General features: G+C 41.7%; 1 protein-coding gene across 1 annotated transcript in view; it reads left to right on the top strand.

Moving 5' to 3' along the window:
* The first annotated feature begins 10,444 nt into the window (after positions 1-10,444).
* RFX8 (regulatory factor X8) overlaps positions 10,445-24,594 on the top strand; it is a 31,531-nt gene continuing 17,381 nt past the window's right edge. Inside the window, exons 1-6 of the mRNA XM_058800453.1 lie at positions 10,445-10,536; positions 13,815-13,938; positions 16,661-16,722; positions 18,181-18,267; positions 22,529-22,579; positions 24,009-24,072. Coding sequence (XP_058656436.1) covers positions 10,445-10,536; positions 13,815-13,938; positions 16,661-16,722; positions 18,181-18,267; positions 22,529-22,579; positions 24,009-24,072 — 480 coding nt within the window. The remainder of the gene's footprint in view (positions 10,537-13,814; positions 13,939-16,660; positions 16,723-18,180; positions 18,268-22,528; positions 22,580-24,008; positions 24,073-24,594) is intronic.

Raw genomic sequence — 24,594 nt, 5'->3', positions numbered from 1 at the left:
CTCTAAGAGTTGCTGTATACCAAGGAAAGGAGAACTACAAGGGCCTGATGAAAAGCCCATGGCAAGTCCCAGTTGATTCAGAATATCAGAAGGTAGTGTAAGCCCTGTGACTAAAAGCTGCATTGCATTGGCTCTGCAGGGCGACTGGCAGCACCACCAATGTGGCAAACACTGAAACTGGCACAGCCTGGGCACTGTGTCCCCCCTGCTTCACAGGCATTTGAGCCATTGCTTCTGGAGAAATGCACAAGTAGGTTGTTCTTCTCCAAGCTACACAGCTTGAGGTTAAACCACACTAAGCTGAAAATGTAAAAACCTCTCAAGGCTGCAAAATGCACTGTTTCACTGTCACATGGAGAATTAGGAACAATATTTATGAGGGCTGAACAGAAAAAATAGGATGTTGTGTGTGCTGATTATTTCTGTCCTTGAACAGAAGTTCCCAGGACCTTATGCTTCAGGCATTTCTGCTAGAGCTGAGAGCAAGTCTTCTAGATCTGTGTCAAGCTGCAGAAGATACTTTAAGAGCTCAAGCAGATTTTCCTGGTTTTAACCAAACCTGGATATTGTGCCTAATAGACAACATCACCTCTCTATTTACCCAGGTATTTTTAATTTATTAGAAGCAGTCACTACGTTATTAGGTGCTTTATAATTAAAACAGGCAAAAGAACAGGATTAACTGGCAGAACATGAGCAACCACCTACCCAACAAAAACAAACAGGACAAAATACCACATTAAATAATAATACTAATAATGAAAATTACTTTGGGTTTAACATGCACATCTTACTTCCCAACCTTTTATCAAAGGGTTAAGGGTTTTTAGCATGTGTTAATAGTTAACACATTTGGTTTCAGGAAACTGAAAAAACTTTGCCATACACACGCTCAAATTGTCTTAATTTATTTCAACCTAGCAGACAGTGAATGCTAACTGTCATTAATATGTTCATCCATCCCTTATTTGAGGTTCTTCCTAAATCCTTTGACTCCTCCCTGAAGGTGATAATCCACTCTTTAATTTAAGAGTCATGTCTTATTGCATTCATTTTTGCAGCAGCAAGAAGAAAACTGAATCAATCAAACCTGCACAGAGTAACATTAAGCACTGTAACTCTTTATAAACCTCATTTTTGAAGTAGAATTTGGCCCAAAGAAAGTTAGCATTTCAATAATAATTAATCGCAACATTTAAAAGAAACCACTTTTTTTTGTATAGTTCTAAAACTCATTGCTCACCTGAAGTAAGAACTGTAGATGCTGCTTTGTGCTTTGTCTGTTAAAATATGACATTGCTCTGGCCATTGCTTGTAGTCTTTTAACCCACTTAAGGAGGTGATATACAGGGAATAACACTATAAAACTTTGTCAAAGGCATCTGGTGTGTTTAAATGCAGTGTTTCAATGTTTTGACTGACCATGGGTAGCCTGCTGTTAATAGGATTTGCTCAGGAGAACCCTTACTGGACGTTCTTGTTAATTCCCAGCCAGGCTTCAGCAGCTAGCGTGAAAGGAGGTTTCATCCTGATATGATTTGCTTGCATTCACCTGCTTAGCTAACCAGGAACTGTTAATGAGGGAGAGCAGCTGAAGGAAGCCACAAGATAAAATAGGAGAGAGAGGGGGAAGAAGTAATTTGGATGGCAAGGTGTGTTGAGGGTTTCAGAGATGGAAGATTCTTTCAGAAAAAGCAGGGTAAATATGCCCCTTTACCAAGGCCTCCAATTAAAATTGAAATGAAAGAATCTATGAAAGTGAGCCAAAGATCAGAGAAGAAAGACTTGTGAATATTGACCCCAGTAGAGAAGCAGGGGCTCACCTGCAAGGTCCTCAGTGGTCCCTGAGATGTTCAGCTGCTGGAGTGCCATGGTCCTGGCTCCTGGCCCTCTGTGCCTCCCCACCCAAAGAGGGAAAAACAAGAGGTGCAGATGCATCCCTTCCAGCTCTCATGCCAGCAGAGAGACAGGTCATGGCTGGAGCTCCTTCCATTGAGCATTTCCACATGGGTAAAGAGTAACTGTATGGAAAACAGCATTTAGCACTTAGTTATGAGAAACAGATATTGCACAGGCAAGTAATGCCACAGGAAGGGAGGCATTACATACTATTTATGGGTTTTTTCTTGCTCACTACATTTCTAGAGTGACTGTAGCTATAGCTGTGACAGTAACCTGCCATTAAGATGCAAGCTCTAGAAAAATGTTCTGTACTTTCCAAAATTTGTAAAGAAATGACTGTGCATAGCTTTGCACAATACTTATTGTATTTTTGCAATTTATGCAGAGATTTCTTAACTAATTGCATCCTTAGGTACACTAATGCCTATAAATGATGTGAGTGATAAAATAATTCCAAGGTAACTTCTACAAACAAAATGTTTGACATCTGTTTTGTAGCTAAGAAAATTGGAAAAAGACAACAGCTGCAGAAGCATAAAAAAGTATGTCATAAAATTGTCTGATATTCATATAGATCACTTGACTGTGATGGCAAATTAAATCATGCTGTTTTCCAAGATTCACTCATAGTCAAAACTGTATATCTTCTTAAACAAAAGCTTTGTGCATTCCTAGCAATATGTTAGCATCTCTTTCAATTATGAAAACTACTAAAGATTTGATTCAAAGATATTTTTCCCTGTGGCCATTAAGGCTTCAAATTATGGAAAACATTTCTGATTCTAACTTATTGTTGCACAGTTGAAAGGGGAATAATCCATTGTCTTCTTGAATATTTTAAAGACAATGGTGAAAATACATTATAAGTATCTGGAAAAAAATTGGCAAATTGCAGAAACATCACAGAATCTTGTTAAATACTGTTTCTGTCAAGAATCAGATTAAAGGGAAAACTAATTTAAAGTACTATAGGTTAATGATATTTTTAGGTTTTTTAATTTTAAACAGTTATAAAAATGTTATTAAAAATAATCCAAGGATATATTGAAAATATTAAAACAGATAAGAAACCTTTGTGATTTCTGAGAGCAACTAGGATGGCATATGAGAGAAAAATATCCAAGGTACATTCTCTAAAATGCCTCTTAAATGCCTCTTGAAAGTAAATTTTGGTCTAAATTTTCCCCAGTGATTCTATCTTCCCTAATGTTTGCACTACCACTGGCTGCAGTAGCAATGAGGTTGCCATACTGGAGTCACTGTTTATTAAAATTGGTTCCACGTTTAACATTCAGCAGAAATGTCAGTCAAAAGTAAAGGGCAAAACCCTTCTCCATACTCTGAAGTGCTCTCCATACTCTCTGTGCTTTTTAGATAGACTCCTGCTTAGTAACTAAGCAACCACATCCTCCATTTCTAACTCACACATTTTGATCTTACCAGAGGATTTGCTTTGGCAAAGTTTACATTGAATCAATTGTAGATCTGCAGTTCAAGACTGAAATGTGCTTGTTATAAAATCATTAATTAAATACTTCAGAGAATAATTGGAGGTCTGCAGATCATCCAATTTATGAATATTGTAATCCACATTGATATTTTCATTTGGGAATGTATATTCTACAATAAATCAATAAAAGTGAATTTAAGCCACATATATCTTTTGGCCTATATTGATACCATTTTTTTAAATTAACAAGTTGAGTGTGAATGCTTATTGTCCCACTGACTATAATATTGCCTAGGTGTGCTTTGCTTTATCCTCAAGGATCGTAACATTTAGTTTGAAAAAGTAATCAAAACAAAGCCAATAGAAAATTCTGAACCTCCTTTTGGAAGTGCAACATTTGAATGAAATGTCTGCCTCCCATGAGTAAGTCACATGGGCATTCTCACAGAGAAGTATTCTGCTAGTAACGCTCACATGATGGCATATTCATAGAAAACAAACATAAAAGGATTACAGCCACAGTTCAATGGAAGTTCCCTTTCGAATGCAAATGGATATTTAGGATATGTGCTCAGTCTGCTCTAGTCTTTGCTCATGCAAAACTCCAACATTATCAACCAGAGGGCCTGCTACAAATAGCACACAGTCGAAATAAGAAGCTTGCAGAGGTGGAAATGTTTTATGTAAGCCGTCTGAGGAGCACTTAGCAGTAAGGAAAGTACTTGTAAGGGTGAGAAATGATGGAGTAGTTCAAGATGAGGATCACAAATTAGGACCATGAATGAAGGATGTTGATGGGTCCAGAGCCCCTCTAAGGCTGGTCACAATCCAATCATCCCAGAGCTCCTCCATGTCAGTGCAAAGCTGTGGGGCCAGAGCTCACAAGTTCCTCAAAGGGGAATTTCAAATCCAGTTTTTCACAAAGGTTGATTTTGTAATTTATTCCAATGAAAACAGAGAATATCAATTGGTATAGCAGACATCTTGTCGTCCTAAACCATATCAGTCTAATCTAATTAACTAAATTGAGGAAAAGAAACACTCTCTCATTCTACCAGAGCAATTGTTTCCAACGTTTATCAGCCATGTGTTTGCTGCTAGCTTCAGATCCAGCACAATCTGTGTGGGCATTCAGTATCTGTATCTAGACTAGCTGTATGAACTGGCCCAAGTGAAAGATTTCTCTTTATAAAGTTTGCCTTGGCTGAGTCTGCTGCAGCCAGAGCAACACTACTGCCAGCAACATAAATGAACCTTCTACTTATTTGAACAAAAGCCAAGCATAGACAAGTCACAAATGCTTCAGATGCAATTAAGAAAAAGACCATGCAGCCATCATGGAATCAATGAGGTGGTCAAGGATGTCTGGAGGTTATGTAATTCACCTCCTTGATCAAAGAGGGGTCCTGGTGGATCTGAACTGTTCAGATGGGTCTTGGTACTTCAGGTTACACTGTTCCCACAGTGGTCAGGCTTATTAAGTGTGTTAGGGTGTTTTTTCTCTCTCTTGAATTTATTGGTAATCTGAGATAAAATATTATATGAAAATGTCAGTTGTGTAACTATAAGCAAGGCATAAATCACACGATCTCCTACTATGTTTTCTAATCTGAAGGATAAAACAAGATTTGTAAAAGAATAATAGGAATACAGAACTGTATGCAGTTTTAATCATATCACCCCTGACACTACATGCATATAATGTTTCTCTGATGTACTATTTGGCCTGAGATATTCAAAAGCTGAGAAGATAAAACTACATCAGTCGTGCAAAATATGCTTTACCCTCAAAAATTACTGAGGCAGGATTGTATTTGTTACAATAAAATTGCATTTCAGTGGAGTTAACTGTTAACTACATTGTAGTTTAATTATGTCAAACACTATGCTGAATCTTTCAACAAGTACTTTCAAGAAAATTATTGGTTAATGTAGCCATTTAAGTGAAACATTTTCACCTTTTTTAATTAAGAAGAAAGAAAGAAAGCACCTCTTTTCACAGTAACGTCTGTATTTATTTTTGTGGAGGAGGGTGATGTTTTTCTCTCTTTTCAAAAGTTTTGTGGTTGGACTTTACTGTGAATACATTTGAAAGCTGCCCTTAATGCCATTCGTTACTTCAGAACTAATTGCTTCATTGTGTAAACATTCCTGACACACAAATAAAATCAAGGGTCTTTTGCATGTCATCTGCAAACCAGGCACAGGAGCTAATGGAAGAGCTGCTGTTTCTAGCCTCGGAGATAGATGGGCCTTTTTTGCGTGACTCACCACTGCTTTTATTGTAGAGAATTTTTTTCTGTTCAAATTACTCTAACATGCAAACCTAGCATCACTATTTCAGAGTTTATAGCACAGCTGTTTATAATAGATTGTCCTATTAAACAGAAAGTTAACTCCAGTATGCATCCAAAATGTAGAAAATAAAACAAAACCACAAAAATAATGTATCAGGGAAGCATCATAAAATGCTATTTCTACTTGGAGGAGCAAGCACCATATCTTCTGCCAAGCAGAAATGAAGCAGTTGCTTTCTCCTGCAAGCATTACCTCAGCCTCTTCTGGACAGATAGGCTTTTATCCATATCTCCATCTTCATGAGTCACTGTATAAACTGTTTGGCTGCCCTAAGCTGGACTCAAGAGCGAGAAATACAAAGAGCAGGTGTCAGCACACAGTGGGAAGCACAGCGCTCAGCTCCACAGTCACCTTCCTAGAGGCACTGCCCCTCATATCAGGGGGGCAGTGACCAGCAGGGTCCCTTGGCAAGTGCCTCACCAGAGCCTCTCCAGACCAGAGGGACACAGCTCCTCAGACAGACCCTGCTACCAGTCGTGGCTGGACCAAAAGCAGTCAAGGAATTCATGGTTTATCTCGGTTAAAAGAAAATCAGTAGATGGCACTGCCCTGGGCAGCATCTGGAATTAACGACGTGGCAACAGGCAGTTAAGTGTTTCAGCTCCTGTGTGGAGGAGATTTTCACCCAGCCTCTCCACCAGACACTCCAAAACCAGGTGATCTGAGGTGATCTGAGGTGAGTGAAGAAGGACTGAGTGATTGTCAGTGATTGTCTCCCATCTCAAGTCACCAGGCCTTAAGTATTTCTAATAGTTTCACATCTTTCAAGAGATCTTAGTCATGCAATGATTGCATTGTTTGAATCAGTTTATTCTAGTCATGACAGGACACATCCCAATTTACATATTATTTTGTGTTCCCAGCTCTCTCATTAATGCTTAATGCCTCAATTCAGCCATCAATCCCCACTCAGCAGAACGATTCAGCTAAGTACATATTTAAATTTAAGCACATTCTTAAATGCTTTGCTGAAATGAAGCAGTCTTACAAACATGCTGACATGCTTTGCTGAATTGGATTTTCATACATACAAGAATTCACATGCTGTAGGCACTTGGGAAAGGAGCCTTCCTCTTCCTCGTGTGCATTCCTGTCCGAGTGCCTGGCTTGTGAAGGACACAGCGTTCTGTAATGTTAAAGCATTGGGTTTGTTTGATTCTTTCAAGTGATCTATTTCAAACTAAAGTTTAAAAGGTACCTATGACTGAAGATCTCTGCTCATAGTAAACTGATCAGATTTAGGTAATGTCTGATCATTGACATTATTCAGATCTCAAAGGAGGGGAAACAGGAGTAAACTTTCACACAGATGTAATTTTGTCTCTGGCAGGCCAACTAGTGGAGATAAAAAACAAACGAACAAAAAACCAAACAAATGCCAAACTAATAAAATCTACTGACACAGTACATAAAATGTACTGACATTTGATTTCTCGAACTGGGATATTTGCCTTTGTCCAATGGAATTCTTTCAACTTTTTGCATGGAAAAGTTAATAATACATTGCTCCAGGATTCAGTTTGGCGGGTGTGAGGGAAGGATTCTTATTTTTGACTTTCCTTTTCAAGCTCTTTTACCCATTCCTTCCTACATGAGAATGAATATACCCTCCAGCAGCTCTAGGGGAAACATACAATTTCTTATATACACATGTTTATTGCTGCTAGTAGTGGTGGAAGCTATAGTAGACTCACTTGCTTTAATGACTGTTTCATACATACTTTTGCTTAAGTATTAAAAAATCTTATAAAGCACTTGTTTTTAAAACTGTAAATTTCTGAGAGATGTTAGCACTTGCCTTTACAAGACAGCTGTCACCAGCAAGAGCTCTTACATAACCTGTTTACCTTACAAGGCATCCAAATCTCCCAAGGTATCCAAATCTTCTCTTTAATATGGGATGGGGGAGCTGAGGGCAGACAGTAATCTGAACGGGCAATTTTGTGCTAAAGACACTCCTTACAACGTTTTGGAGATTACCTCAAAGTTTGGTTTAAATTTGTCCTAGTTATGGGTGAAAGTCAGAGGAAGGAAGCTTTTTTTGTACACCTTTTAATTAGTTCAACCATACTCCTAATTTTATTCCAAATCTTTTTTCAGTCAAAGCGCATGTTCATTATATACTCTGTAATTTTATGCAAGGAGTATGTCCATGACAGCAATAAAGAGCTTTGCAGCTTTCAGCTTATGCAAGAATAAAGACTTACTACAGCTTGACCTAATCTATATCCACCAGTTCTATCTGACTGGTTTAAGCTGAAGAAACTGATTTCAGGTTTTCAACCAAATTCTTCGAACAGCCCGGCATTTAAAGTCAGAATCTCCCTTCTCTCCCACTCACTCTCCCTCCTGCCAAAAAAAAAAAAAAAAAGGAAAAAAAAGAAAAAAGCACACGTTAAAATTATCTGAATTATCGGAGAGGTGAAGAGTAATTTTTGGAAAAAAATGGGAAAGCCCTAATGAAGTAAAAGTGTGTCAAGGCCTCAACAGCACACAGATCTGTCTATCTCATTATCTGCAAACTGGGCAGGAAAAATGCTGCCACCTAATTGGTATCTCTCAAGCCATGGACAGTAACTGGACAGGTTTTTTTGTGCAGCATTTGCTTCTTTTCACCAAAACCTTTCTGAGTATGAGGTGCTGTCCAGGGACTTTCTGATCTGTATCATTTCCCCTATTTCAGTCTGTTACCACAGTAATATTCTATTTATCATTCTTCAGTTTTAGCTAAGTTGTAGATGGTTTTTTGGGATTTTTCCTGCTAAGGTGTTTTTGGACCTAGGGAACTTCCCTATGTAGAGTTTCAGACAGCCCCAAAAAGTCAGTTGTTGGTGATGAACTAAGAGCAGGACTCAGAAGCACATGCAAACACATAAGCAAGCCATGTGTTGGAAACTGGAGATGAGGTTTCCTCTTCCTTAGGTGCATGGGCACTGCTCTGAGTGCAGAAGGGACAGGCACACCTGAACTGGCAGTGAGTGTCCTGGGCAGCACCTGCCGCCAGAGCTGCTGCAGAAGCTCCAGGAGTATTCATATGGCAACACTACACAAGCCTCACAGCTCTGCAGTATCACTGTTGTTAGTTCTTGCAACAGCTACTCCAACCTGAAAAGCTTTTGCTCTCCAGTATTTGCAGGAGTATTTGCTGTCTAAATGTCCCACAGAGGAGGTCAGTAGACTGCAGACAAACAAAATCAAGACCAAAAACTGCAGCTACTGAGGGAAGCTCCCACAATCAGCCATTAAGCACAGTTATAGATGGCAGACTGGGCTGGTTACAATGCATATACTGACACTAACCTGTGCTTTTGGCAGACAGCATTTTCAAGGCTTTGGTTCAGGGGCCCTTGTGTGAGCATCATCTTCCCATGGGCTTCTCAACACAGCATGAGGCTTCACAGATTCAAAGCAACCTCTACCATACATGACATCTGTGTGCACTGCTCCTCAAAAACAAGGTACATCAAGGGACCAGAAAACCAGTAACCTGCCACTTTAAATTCCCTTTCCTGGCGTCGTGCTCCCTACCCCCACTTTAATACTGCTGTCTACCAACGTGTAGGCTTTGGTCATACTGTCATAACGAAGGAAGCAAGCCAGTCTGTGTCACACATGGGGATTTCAGGAAGCTAATTAACAGGAGGGAGCTGTGGGAGTTTCTGAGAAGCTGAGCTCTGATGTAACCCAAAGCCATGGACTAGTACGCTTTTAGATGCTCCAGCCATACATAATTTATGTTTGTCAGTCACATGGCAGCAAAGCTCATTTTGCATAATGGATACTTGTGATGGAAAAGTGCTTACAGGGTTTCAGCAGAAGAGACAGACCTTTCATCTATCTGTATCAAAGAGAAATTAAACAATTATGGGAGTTTGCAGCATCCCTGCTGAAAACTCTGAAAGAAATGCTTTAAAGATGTGCAAAACCTTCTAGGATGGCACTTGTGATCACAGAATCATACAATGGCCTGGTTGGAAAGGAATGGAATCAAATCATAGAATGGCCTGGTTGGAAGGGACCATAAAGATCATTGAGTCCCAACCTCCCCTGCCATGGGCAGACCTTCCACCAGACCAGGCTGCTCAAAGCCCCATCTAACCCGGCCTTGAACACTTCCAGGAACGGAGAATCCACAGCTTCTCTGGGCAACCTGGGCCAGTGCCTCGCATCTTCAGAGTAAAGAGTTTTTTCCTAATACATAATCCAAACCTACGCTTAGGTTGGACCTATTCCCTCTTCTCCTGCCACTAGGTGATATTCAGAAGTAGCGCCGCACGATCGGCTTTCCGATTTGGACAGAATTCCTTTTCTCGCCTGCAGTTCCTACAAAAAAACCAAACCCATCAGGCGGCGGAGCAGCGGGTGGGTGCCGGGAATGCCGCGTGGCGAGGTCTCCGCAGGGCGCGGACACCGCTGCGGGGCCGTGCGGGCCGTGTGGGGCGGGGCGGGGCGGGAGGGGCGCGGACACCGCTGCGGGGCCGTGCGGGGCCGTGCGGAGCCGTGGGGGGCGGGAGGGGCGCGGACACCGCTGCGGGGCCATGCGGGGCCGTGCGGGGCGCGGACACCGCTGCGGGGCCGTGAGGGCCGGGCCGGGCCGGGCGCGGACACCGCTGCGGGGCCGTGCGGGGCCGTGCCGCGCGGCAGGGTCGCTGGGCCGCGCGGGGCGGGCGTTACCGCCGGCCGTTACCCGCCGGTCCCGCACGCCCCGGCCCCGGCCCCACCATCGCGGTCCCAATGGAGGACGCGGAGCCGCAGCCCGCCCCGGAGCCGGCCGACATGGCTTACTTCGGCCCCACCTCCCTCACGTACCTCCCCGTCCTGCAGTGGTGGGTGCTGGCCCTGCCCGCCGCCCGGGGCTGAGCATGGAGCGGGGAGGCGGCGCGGCTGGCTGGGCTGGCAGGAGCTGCCTCCCACGGGGAGTGCAGGAGTCCCGCTTTGAACTCTTCTCGAGGTTTCTTAGGGCAAGAGTGTGGCTTGCTGCAAAGGCCTCGTCATCATGGTGATGCATAAACGGTACCAAGCAAGCAGGGAAATTTCCCCAAAAGACCACCTAGTGCCTCGAGCCTTGGTGACACAGAGGTGGTTTGACATGGGGGAAACGGGACTTTGTCCCAGCCTGCCCGCTGGCTAGGATCCGGCCCCCGGCAGCGATCCATCCATCCACGTGCTGGGATGGCTGCCGAGGGAGGATCCCCCCGGCTCCAGCTCCACCACGTACTCCGCTGCCTGGTGGGCTCCTGGAGCACACAGGTGGCTGCGAGCAGGTGGCACACGGGCACTCGGGGTGATGCTGGATGTTCGACATTCTCCAAGGTTATTTTTTCTTGAGCAGAAGGTCGAACTCCTTAATGAGACACTTTGTGTAGTGGAGGAAGGTTGACACAATTGTTTTCTTGGGCTTTGAGAAGAGCATCATCTGCCATGTGACAGCCACAGAGAAACCAGGATTACTTTGCTTGTCTCCCCAAGCACAAATGAGTCCTGCCCATAAATAATGTTAAAGTGAAACAGTAACAGCACATACAAACTTTTAACTCATCAGCAAGTGATCTTAAATAATTTTAATCCCCCCATCAGTCATACCTGAGTAGTGGGAGTTAGTCTGTGTTTTCCCTGGCATATAGATACCACTGCTCCCATTCTGAAAGGACTGAAGGAAAAGATTCCTGCAAGGTCATTCATCCAACAGGTCTGAGACACAGCATAAAACTGAATCATAAGCAATCCTTGAAAGGATGAACTAATGATTCTTTTCATCATGACAACCTTCATTTCATGTTTGGAAAAATTTTGAATGTTCAGCTTCATTTTACAGTTGGTGCATTTCCAGCAGTAAACCAGATTTTGCTCTAGAAATACTTTAACAACAGATTTGCCAACCTGTATGATGGCCTGGCTGCTAAAGGTTCAAACAGAATAGGTGGCAAACGCTAAATATTTGCAGTCTATGTGAGGTCCTAAAATCAACAGGATAAAAAACCCTTCAAAATGTGTGGATAGACAGTAGATGAATGGAGGAGTTCTTTCCCCCTGTGCTTTTTCTTTAACCTCTACCTTTCTGCCTTACCACACTTTAATTTTTATTTTTTTGTCTTTTTTTTTTTTTTTCACAGTTTTGTTTTGATGCATGCCATAAAAACTCAGGTTTTGAACACCTTGGGGCTAATAAGCAAGAAGAGGAGTGCTATGCTCTTTTCTGTGCAGATTGCTTTCCTGATAGAAATATTTTTGTATTATGTGTCAGCACTAAGAAGGTGTTTGACTTATTATTTCAAAAAGACTGGCAGCTTAATAGACAAAAAATTCATGAAATGGATTTCCCAAATACTTTGTTGCTAAGTAGTTAAATGCTGAGGAAAAACTATTGGCAGAAACCAGCTACTGGAGCATGAATTAATTTCTGATGCACTTCCAATGATTCTTGTGATGTTATATTAAGGATGAATCTGAACTTAATATTAATCTCCTCTGAGACTGCTCAATTGTGAAGAGTTTTGAGATGCTCTAGAAGAAAAAGCACTTCTGCCTGCTGGGAGGCAGGACTCTTATGTAGAATGAATTTCATTTACCTTTTAGCCTTTTAGATGATGGGAAATGCCCATTAGAGCAGCAGATCCCCTGCCTCTGGGTGCAGGTTCCTCCTCAGGTGTAGCCATGAAGCCTTTGCTGTTGGATGGTGGGGCTGGAGGTGGTGAGGAGCTGGCAGGGAGCCCAGCAGAGCCTCTTGGGTTGTTGGGTGAGGAGATGTCTTCAAGGAGGTGTAGGTGAGGCTTTTGGAGGTCTTTTGCTAGGGAGAAGGAAAGCTGGGGGAAGCAGATAGCATTCTTCAATGGAAAGAGGGGAGGAGGCACCAATATCAGTGAGGTAAACATCATCAGCTGCTTGCTCAGTCTGTTGTAGCAAGCCAGTTTGCTGTAGACCTTCTCCACTGTCTTCTGACAAAGCAACTAAGATAAACAGCTGGGGTGCCTGAAGTGAGGGTACTAAAGCAGAGGATGCTGACTTGAAGTCCAGCTGACTTATCACACCTGGTGAATTGAAAAGTCTGCTTTCCCAATGAACTCAATTGTCAGTAAGGATACAGTGAGTAACTGGCACTGTGCTGCACAGGCATTCAGCTGATAAATTAATTAAATATGCATAAATAATTTGCTAGAACAGAAACAGAGTCAGAGCAAGAAAGTGCCGTGATACGAGCAGTGTGTCATGCCTTGAAAATTAATCCCTCTGCCCCTTTGATTCAGCTCTGCTCCCATATTTGTACTGTAGCCTGTTATCTTCTGACATCAAAACCATTGGCATTATTTTATAATTAAAGATAATTTTTTTCCTGGTGAAAGTAATATCTTAGGCTAATAAGTAACCAAGTTTGCATTTCCCTTACCTTATTCACATGAGTAGTTGCGTTTACATGACTGTGACCATTCTGATTAGTAGGATGAATCAGGGAATTGGCAAAAGGATGGATGTTTAAACAGCTAAGCCTGTTTCAGTCCTGGCAGTTCTGTTATATAGTAACTGTGAATTAAAACTCTGTTCTCCTATTAAACTTGTCCTAAAATCATGAAAACAGAATGTGGTCCTTTATAGTTTGTGCACTCTGTCCCAGAACACCATATTTAACATTTTAGGTGAAAAAAATGCTCATATTATTATTTTTGGTATAGTGGATACCCTTCTATTTAGAAGACTGAAGTTAGATCCTTTGATATAACAACATTTTGCATATGAGAAATTCTAATTCTGTCTGTATTGGTGTTAATGTTATAATGGTATTATTAAGTTGTATTGTTTTAATTTAAAAATTATGAGAACTAGTTAATTTCTTAGCAGAATCTCACATGACCTCTTTTACATGTTGAAAACAAGGAAAATAAGGCTTTAAAAGTTAGAAATAAACAGAGAGTATACATGTCCATATATATGAAAAAGTATATTGTTTCCCAGGATACAGAATAACACAAAGGAAGTAGCTCTTTTTGATTCTATGCTTCTATAAAATCAGAATGACTGTTACAGAGTTCACTGAAAATCTAATAACTATAAAAATCTAACAATTCTTTCTTCTAACTCTGACATAAACCAATTGATTTTTGTTTTAAAGGCTAGCTGATAATTTCTATTTGTGTGGAGGATGCACTGTACCCTGCCGGCTACTATATGAGCTGTATATTGAAACCTGCAATCCAGATTTCAAGATTCAAGTACATCCATCCACCTTTGGAAAGGTACAAGGTAGATAGGATATACAAGATGAGAAGTAGGGATGCCTAAAGAGAAAGCCTGATCATCAATTTTACACACTGCATATCAAAAGACATTAAATAACAAGGAACAATGACTATGTAGTGAATTATGCTTTTCGTTTTTTGTAATGTGTTTCTGCTAAGCATTCATGTAGATGCATTTCTACCAAAGGAAAGGGTATTGTTTGGGATGCAGTTTATTTTCTTCAGGGAACTGGTGCACGATACACTAGCAAAGATTTCTTTTGCCAATATATTTTAGAAAGTTTTACAGTTTTCTTTTTTTAACAGCAGAAAGTTATGCAACTCATTCCAAGGAGATGATTCTTCTGTCTTTAAAAGACACCTTTGGTTGTTACATAATTTTATACTTTCCCTTTTCAGTATACTTGAGGAGATTTTGCTCCAAACATACCCCAAAAAGTTGCTACAGAATCATCCAAGCAAAACAAATGCAGATGTAGAACTGAATCTCCTTCTAACAGTTCCACTTTTCTATGACATAGAGGTTGATACAACCCATGGAATAATTGACACTTAGAAATCCAAATTGCAATCAACACCATAGCTATTCAATCTTTTTTAACAAATTAAGGAAGATATTGTGATTATTTATTGTTTAAGACTTCTTATTCAGACTTCAGAATTTCCTATTTTATATGGCTAACTTTCTGTTAATTTCCATAGTAAGAGCTACTAAGCATTGCTTTAATACAAGCCCAAAATAATTTAAGTACAAGTTGTACCTGAAGTCCATTTCATTTGTATAGCTAACCCCATTCTATGAATCATTTATCTCAATTCAGTTGAATCTAATTCTTTTACTGGATAAGTTAAATCACTTTTTCTGAAAATTAATATTTGAGTGAATGATCCAGTGTAATTTATTACCACAGCTTAATGGATCATCACCCATCAGCTAAGACCATGGATAGAATTTGCCTGGTTCAGCATAGACATTGGCCATGAAGCTTGTCACCTTAAAAGTCTCTAGGTAGCCACTGGAGAGAAATAAGTAGCTACACATTTCCCCACACTAAATGAGTCAGCTCAGACAGCTCAGATGAAAGGGGCCTCTGCCCTGCCATTTGTTTTTCCCATTGACTGCAGTGAGTATCTTAGACTCCTCTGCCTTGTAGCCATGTAGATGAGATTAATGCTCCTCCTGTACCCTTCCAGTGCTCCCGCATGGCTGAGTTACCACCTGTAAGCCAAGCCTTGGTGTGGGTTACCTTAATGTGCTTGACTTTTAAGCTGGGACAGGCGCAGATGAAGTGTGAATCTGGTCACATGGGAGAGCTGAGCCAGCCAGAGCTGCTGTGGGCTGGTGCTTGCAGCTATTTTGCTCACAGCCTCAACCAACCCAGTGCATTGCAGTGCAAGCTGGCACATCCCAAAGCAGCAAGCTGGGCTGCAGCTCCCCAGTGTCTTGAAATGGTGTGGCTTTCTGCAGCAAGAGAATGGACCTTGTAGCAAGAAGCTGAGGAGAGCAGGAGCTGCAGCAATCCTGGTTTAACCTGAGTGCATGTGTAATCACTTGCCACAGCCTATAATGGGCTGAGCTATTAATAATTTACCAAGCTGTAGTAACCTGACTGTGCTCTATGTGTGTGGACTACAAGAGCTTTTGCAGTCCAGCCCCATGTGGATCAAACTATGGTGGTTGAAGACACTGCTAGTCTCATCTGCCCTGTCCCTCGGCCCAAATCCATCACTGTCTCTGAAAGGAATGGCAGTCTGAGGAAGGATATGTCTTGTGCCACAAAAACCCCAGTTTCATAGGCTGCTCTTTTAGAAAAATGGGATTATGCTAAGCTATCAATTTGAGAAAGGGAGCAGCTGGGGTGGGTGCATGCAGAAACATGCAATGAACAGGTCAATCATAAACCCTAGAGGTGCATGTTGATAGGTTCTTTATCAGGCCTTTGGACCAACAGCACACTGTGCAGAGTGCAAGCTTTGTGCTGCTGAGTGGAGACTCTCCTTGCTCCTCACTAACACAGAGTAAATCCTCTGTTCCTGCTTTATTGGGAATGTTAGAGTGTCCTGGGTTAGTCCTGGACCCAGGCGTCCTGAGTTAGTCTCTGTTAGTCTCAGGACAGCTCATGCAGAATAATCATAGTGAAGTGGATTATAACCCTGACAGTATCTAATTACTCTGTAGAGCCCAGCCTTGGCAGATGCTGCATGACCTCAGTTCACACCACCACAGTGGTCAAAAGGTTGCTTTGCAGCTTGATGATTCTTGTCCTTTTAAGACAGATAAGTCTGGCCCTATCCTGTCAGTACACCTTCCAAGAGTATGTGGATAGGTGAAGCCTTGTGTAAGTCCTTCTTTCTTTAATGAGTAAGGCTTGAAGGTCTGGCAGAGTATGGGACCATCAGGGCACCTTCAGGTTCCCCCAGCTGGCTGATCCCTCCCTGGCTGCAGGAGGTCTCTTGGTGTGAGCACTGTTTTCTAGTGCAAACTATTAAAAAATTCTTACCTGAGAGAGGTAATCCTTTAAATTATTAAGCCTTGGATCCACAAATGCCTGATTGAGTTTAGTTTAACAGTTACCATTTGAGAGGTATGTAAGAACAGGTAGCCTGGAAATTATGAAAAGCAAACAAAGTGATTAAAGACAAAAAAGTGTGCCAGATAAATTTTTGGATCTTTGAATGAATTTGCCAAGTATTTTTAATTTTCTGTTTGTTTATACAGCTTATTCAGTTAGTTTTCCCAGGCCTGGTGACAAGAAAGCGAACCACAGCAGGGAGCATCAGGTACTGGGTTTTTGTCCTTTCTTTGAAAATGTTATTTATAACTATTCTAATAAAATTTTAAAGTAAGTAACTTATCAGCCCCAACTCTGTAGTATGGCAGCTGAATTGTTGATTGCAAGTCTGTAACACAACCCAAGATCCAGAGTAATTCATGGTGTAACCAAGGACATTAAAATAAAGTTAATTCCATGAAAACCACCAGATCAGATCTGTTTTGGTAAGGCATGAATTCCAGATTGGATTGCTTTTTAAATTACCTTAGTGCTCCAATTTGTATTGGCCATTAACAGCATGGTTTGCATGAAACATTTGTCAGACATCACAGCCTTACTGAGAGCTCTTCAGACACTGCATCTCTGGGCCTGGAAAGACTGGCCCTTGGATGCACAGGGGTGGTGATTAATGATTAATGTCTATATTGTGCTTTTTGTCCTTGCACACATCCATGGAGTGACCCAGCACATACTGATGGTCAATGGAGACATTGTACAGTTTCAAACCATTTAAATCAGACAGCTTCAGGTCCTCCTCCGAAATGTCCTTTCTTTTCCCTTCCCTCTCTTCTGGAGCACAGAGAGTTTTGTGATTTTTCATATCCAAAGTTATACTTGCACACTGAATATCCAGACTAGGATATTTAGATGTTTTAATCTCATTGAGGCTGAATAATTTTACAAGCATTTTGTGTAGCTGTCAAGTATGGGCTTTGAGAACAACATGCCCTGACTTGTCTCCACAAGTCTGGACTTGCATTCAGCTTGAGCCAAGAGATCCTTGTGGTTTTTTGGGAGTGCCTCTCCTCAAACACTCGTAGGCTCCTGCCCACAGCAGACAGGGTTTGGGATGGTGTTTGGTGGCCTCCATGCTCTCTGTTGCCATCAGCAGGGGGTTCCCTGCTCTGGCTGCAGGTGCCCCAAAGCAGGCGCCGCTCCCCTGGCTCACAGCTGGCAGCACCCTGGGAGCAGAGGTGGTGCCTCTGTTTCTTACTGAGCTCAGATAAATCTTACAGAAGGTCTGGCAGTTTGCTTGAGTTTTAGCTTGCCATGACACTGATGGGCCATCCAGTCACTGAGCTGCTGTGAATGGCCGAGGAACAGCTGCACTAAGCCCTTCAAATTCCGTCGGGATATGGGGACCTCTGCCTGCTAAGTCTGTTTCCTGACTTCACTAACTGTCCTGAACAAATCTGAGGCACTCCATCCACTGGCTTAAGTTTTATTTCATTTAGAAGAGGGTATTATTGCAGGACAAAAACTGTTAAAGGGAGTTTGGAAAAAGCTTGTGTAATTATTTACTGTTTGGGAAAATAAACATTCAACAGAATTTAAAAGACAAATATTGCTTTTCCTACTTCATCTTTTCTTGATTAAACAATATGATCATCTGCTTTCAAAAAAGGATTATGAATTTGCTGACTTATTGAAAATCATACAGTTAATATTTTTTTTAATTTTCTAGATATCATTATGATGGCATAGCTATCAAGAAGGAGTCTTCCTTTTATGCACGTTTTTGCTGTCTGCTGTATGAACAAAATTATCTCAGGTTTGTTTTTAAAAATGTTTTAATCAAAAAATGACACGACTGTCTATATGTTTTCTATCCATGAAAATCTGTAAATCTTCTGTTGAACACTGACAATAGCATTATGTTTTTCTTCTCATTATAAACACTGTGAAAGTGCTGTGCCACTAAGTGCTGTGCCCTAATAGACAAGCTGCGTTTTGGAAACAGACACTGCCTAATTAGACTTCCAAAAATTGGACGTTTTAGCCACATAGATCTTAAGATCTGGAACTCATGCTGAACCTAAAAGAAAAGCTTAATATATTAAGACTCTAAATGGGAGCTCAAAAAAACCCATATTGAAATGGCTTCTTGACATTCTATCACCTTCCTCATTAAACAGCAGGCTGGAGAAATGTATTACATTATAAATGACTGTGCTGTTTTGAAGAGTCCTACACACAATCTTGTTATCTGGGGTTTTACTGCTTGAAACAGTACTTCAAAAATACTTCATTCACTTGCTTTTAAAATATCAGATTTTAAAATCACCTCTTGTAAGAGAACATCAATAAGAAAATGTGTAAGACAATTAAAAATGGATTGCAAAACTTAAAAGCTAAAGTCCTAAAATGAATGTAAGACACTATGGTAGGTTAAAGGGTAGACAGGAGCATATTGTGGGCAGGAGAGGAAGAATTCTCATGGTTGAACTCTTGGTTCAGATAAACAAACTACAGGCTTGAATTTCTTCCCCCCAAAAGAAGAAAAAATAAAAGAAGAAAAAATGCTGCCATTCTGCAGCAGTTTTACTCTCATTTATACTGAAGAAAAAAATTAGGTGCAGTTTGTGCCTTGGACTTTGAAGACCAGGTTTGTATCCTCATTCTTACAGTCTTGTACATTAGTTTAGTGTGTATATATAGAGATACATCATTGTTCTGTGGCATGAATGCTAGGGGCATACAAATCAGTCTATAAGGACCCAGATATCCAGTGATGCTGAAACTGTTTCAGTGATATTTTGTATAATATTTACTTAATTGAGTGCATGCTTTGGAAGAACATGGAAAAATTACACCCATACGTTTGTTGCCTTTCTTCACAGGTTTTATGGCAGGTAATGTTGCAGAAGTCCATAGAGGGACAAGGATAAATGTTGAGACAGGACAGAGGATCAGCTTCTGTAGATGATTGACTGGCAGTCTGTTGTTGTGAGACTAAACAAATTATTCATAGGAATTTGAGGCTGGTTTCCCATGTCACACTTACTGAAGGGGGATATCCTTCACTTCCTCTGTACCCAGTACCCAGAACAGGCCTAAGGTTTCACACCCACAATGAGGAAAGGTCTTGTCCACTGTTTAAGGGATATTGCAGGTCTCTGGCTAAGTTTCTGCTGGTCTTTCCTTTTCATGGAAAGAAAGGTGTTTCCCTGCAGCATCACTTAAAAATAGCAATTTTGATGGGCATAAAAGGAAAGCTGACTGCTCTGGCTATATGAGAGCTGAGAGAGAACAGAATGATTTGAACTGTTGCTCTTTTTTTCTTCCCAGTGTAGAAACATGAGGGAAAAAATGATAAAGTAGGAGGAACCCAAGTAGCAATGTTAGCTGAGTTTGGGGCAGGTGCAGAAAGCAGGACTTCAGCCACTGCTGGGAGACAGACACAGCACATCTGCCAGCATAGCTTCTGTCTTTGTCCCTCCTCATGGAAATGAGCCATCTCCTCTGTGGGCTGGGGAACACCCTGCAGGACCTGTTAACCACAGGGGAGCTGCTGCCCTGGCTGCTCCAGGCCTCCTCCTCCTCCTCCAGCAGCTGCAGGGGTGCCTGCCCAGACACTACTCCTAAAAAACTGTGTTTAATTTGGCCAGGGCAAGGAATAGGATGTGCAATGCAGGGAAAGGACTGACATCAACCAGCCACCTACTGGTCTTGATCTTTGTTCTTAAGATAAACACCTGTCCTGTTGATAAAGGCTGAGGGTTGGTGTTCCTCAGCCTGGAGAAGAGAAAGCTCCAGGGAGGCCTTAAAGCACCTTCCAATATCTAAAGGGAGACAACAGGAGAGCTGGGGAAAGACTTTGTACTGAAAAAGGGTAGGCTTTGGTTGGATATTAGGAAGAAATTCTTCATAATGAGGGTGGTGAGGCACTGGAACAGGTTGCCCAGAGAAGCTGTGGATCCCCATCCTTGGAATTGTTCAAGGCCAGGCTGGATGGGGCTCTGAGCAACCTGCTCTAGTGGAAGGTGTCCCTGCCCTTGGCGGTTGGACTGGATAACCCTTGACAGTCCCTTACAAACCAAACTACTATATGATTCTGTAACTATGCAGATTAAAAGAAACCCCCAAAATATAAAGATCATATTCAGACAAAGATCATATTTCTAGTAGCAGTAGAAAAGTCTCTTAACTACAAAACTACCTTGTCTGATGCTTCCTTCATTAAACACAATTCTAAGAAGACACTAAAATGTTGAGGCAAGCCAGACAGCTGAAATTAGAACAGCTTCCATTCTAAATTCAGCTGTCCCAAGCCAACATGCAGGCCCACAACACCTGGGCAGATGGGTGTCACAATTACTTCTTAGTGTCTCATAAAGCACAGCAGGAGAAAACAGAGAGAAAGCAATAGAAAAGCACAAAATGCAGCCAGAGGAGGATGAGTAGCACGACTCTGAAAGAAATAATTAGGTCACATACTAAAAAAACATCTGCTTCAATTAAATAAGTGAGTTAGTTTCCATTTGGGTGGAGCTTTGTAAATTTTTTGCAATTAAGTAATGAAGGCAATAACTCATCTTTGCTGTCCTATCAGTAGGGCTCAGTACTTTTTGAAATCACCAATAATTTTTCATGATCCAATAAAACTGATAAAACCAGCATTGGAAAAGTCTACATTGTTTTTTACTCAAAAAATTGAAATTTAGAAAAAGTAATTAAAACTTGATGACTCTTTTACCTGCAAGAAGAAATTATGTTCTTATATAAGTAATCATATGTGTAAACACAGCAGGGTGTTTGACCTGTAATGTCAATTTTTGAGAGTGTATTTGTGTGGAAATTTCCAAATCAGAGTGAAGAAGATTTATGATGCAGCATTTCAGTGCAGTCCAGTGCCAGTCTGCTGTCCATACCCCTCTAATGGGATAATTTCTCTGGCTTGTTGCCACTTCCCTCAGGCAGAGGCTGGGGGTATCTGTTTCACTGGGGAAGGTGTCCTAAACAGCTACTGTGCCCTCCCATGCCTGAATAAATTCCAACATGCAGATGCTTTTTCTGTCACACCTACCAGCCAGGAAAGTGCATCCCTGAGCCCAGCTGAGAGACCACAGCATCCATCAGTCTGTGGGGTGGCAAGGAAAAGAATGGCTCCAAAATTGTGGACTATTTCTAGTTACTGCAAAGGATATATCTTGACCATGATAGCCAGCAAGTGACATGGTGCTGGTAGTGAGGAACTAGGCTTCTGAAGGACCTGACAGCCTGGGAGCTGTGCTTGTGGCTGTCACAGAAAGGGCAGTAAGATTATAATGGTTTGCCTTTAAATACAAAGAAGGTGCTTGTATTTTGATGGTGAGTGGGACCTTGGATGCGTCAGGGTTGGAACATATCCACATAAGGGCTGATGAGGATGGTCTGACACAGCACCTGTGATTCATTTAGAAATCTTCAATGCTTTGAAGATATGTGTACTACTGCTCTGATGATGGTGCCATGAAAATAGTGTAAATATATGCAGCTGTAGTCAATGAGGTCCACAAATGTATTGCAGACATGAGGGAATATGATTTGTATTACAACAGAATGTGTTCCCTCTTGGAATGGGAGCTTTGAGGACAAGCTCTCCCTGCAATGGTACCTGGTCTGGCTCAGAGTACAGCAGTGTTTAAAAAATGTCATTGAATTCTGGTTCTGTAAGAGCTGTTTTTTTCATTCTAGTAATAGGCAAGGTTTAGGCTCCTGACTGGCTAGTGAAGCAAACGTACTAATTTTTCATTTAAAAAAATTATTTTGCTTCTAGCAAATTAACTTTTCTAATCTCTGTGTAATCTGACAGTCAACAGCATGCACATTGACCTTCCCTTCTTTCATTTTTCTTTTGTTCTTCCCATTTGCATCTCTGTTATTCTTTATTTCATCCCCATTTTTGTATTTCCCATTTTAGCTTTAGTTCCCACACCATAGCATCACCCAAACTCTGCAAGAGAGATAGTGAAACTCCTTGTGATTTTTTTGTCTCCCATTTCCCCCTTCTCCCACCCACCTCCTCTTTTGTGTGTTCTGTGTGTACCCAGGCACTGCTCTCCAGGGGAAGTGAGCATCTCTGATGTGCAGCCAAGCACCAGGTGAGTCCCAGCCCCTGTGGTACCAGTGGGAGGGCACAGAGCTGTTTGCCAGGGTTCCATAGGGATTTGCACCTAACCAGCACCGAGCTCCTGGCTGGCTGCTGGGGCACTCCCTGTCTGTCCTGGGTGTCCCTGTGTCAGGGGAGTGGGAGCCAGGCTGCCCAGGGAGCCGAGGCACTGGAGGCGAGCCATGCTGATCCCTGTTGCCATAGTAGCAGCAGCAGAAGATACAGCTGGCTGCCTTCTCAGGGAGAGCAGAGCTGGAAAATATTCATTAATTTTATTTCACAGGCTTTAGAAATCTTTAGGAAGGACCTGTTTGAAAGAAGTGTTATGAAACATCTCTACTTACATGTGTTTGCTTTGTCCAGTCACCACTTCTAAAATATTTGGGCAAAAGAGTCACCAGCTCTACCAAACATACTCAGCATGGATGTTGTGCGCTGTCTTGGGCAGCCAAATTGGTGGCTTTGCTGGAGCACAGCTTTCATGACAGAGTAGGGCAGAGGGAAAGGGGGCAAGGGCAGTCCTGTGGATGGCAGAGAGTGCAGAGGAAGCATTTCAGTGGCTGGAGTTTGCAGGAGGATAAGTTATTACACTTGTTCCCTGTCCCTTCAGGGTGTATGGTGGTAGCCTGGTTTGTAATGCACCACAGCAGTGAAACCCAGCAGCCAGGTTCTGATCAGACAGCCTGCCACCCTTCCAGCCAGCCGAGTCCAGCAGGACCCTTGAGTCTGAAATGCTTTCATGGACACTGAGCAGGGGTCAGCAGCAGATGGAGGCTTGACTGGAGACATCCAGTTTTTACTGGCAACATTGCCTCTGCCTCTGCTGCCATCAGCCTCAACAAAAGAGGCAGGGAGGGAGCTAGGAGACAGCCCAGCAAGAAAGCAGCCTGTTGTGCCTGCTTTCAGCCAGTGGTCAAACCTTCACAAGTCTGGGTAAATTCTGGCTGTGTGGAACACCACGGGCAACTTGAAAAGTAAATGGGAAGCAGTCAGAAACAAAATGCCATCTAAACTTATGTGTGATGCAGAAAATGTAATAACTGTGAAACCTAAGCAAAAGGTTTTTGTTATTTTCATATTTGTAATAGTTATTACCGTTCCAAACAAACTGCAACTAGAAATACAGACCCATGGTTCTGGTGCAAGAAGTTCAAAGACATTGCACTTTTTAACAGTCAATTGTCTTTAAAATTAATGGTTCAGTTTAATCTTAAAATTCAGAATTCAGAAAAATTGGTCACAGATTTGCTAGAAAATCATGGGATTACCAAATAACAGGAAAGGGAGCAGGGTTTGTTTCCCAAATACAATTCTCCAACCTAGCGTAGTCTATCCAGTTTGAGCTCATTTTCTTGCTAAATACAGAATGAATCAGTGAGCTTTTGAATGTTTGCTTTTTTCTGTTATTTATTTTGTCACAGTAGAAGTTCCTGGAGTTCTGAAAATACAGCTGATTACAAGAAGAATAGACAAAAAAAGGGAACAGTGAGTTTCAGATACATTAGACATAACAAAATGTCTATCTGTGTGTTTAATTACAACTTCTATCTAATATGTTCTGATGAAATACAGCTAGCCCACCTTCCTCAAAATAATCTTGGTCTGTGTAATCTCACTACATGCTTAGTTCCCTCACTCCTATTTCATCCAATAGCTAAATATTTTTGTTGTCTTAACGTCAGCTCAGATAATTTTTTCTGTACTGAGAGCAGAAATTGTGGCTGACAGATGAGGTTTTGATATTAGGGGAGTTAGTGGGGCACAGCCTTCCTTGCCTGAGGCCCACAGTAGCAGACCCTCCTGCTGTTGAGAAAGTGTCTTTCCAACATGTCCTTTCTTACTCAACGGCGACATCAGCGTGCTCGAAGTTTATTGTCATGAGAAGTATTTAAATACTGGGAAATTATTAAGAAAAAAGAGCACAATCCCTGCCCGCAGAAAAGGGCAGATGCAAAACTAACCTGTGGCAGGTCTCCCCTCAGCAAGCTGCCATGGGATGACCTGACA

This window comes from Ammospiza caudacuta, chromosome 2 (genome assembly GCF_027887145.1).
Source record: "Ammospiza caudacuta isolate bAmmCau1 chromosome 2, bAmmCau1.pri, whole genome shotgun sequence".
Lineage (NCBI taxonomy): Eukaryota > Metazoa > Chordata > Aves > Passeriformes > Passerellidae > Ammospiza > Ammospiza caudacuta.
The sequence above is the reverse complement of the archived record's forward strand: the minus strand, read 5'-3'. Positions and strand labels throughout refer to the sequence as shown.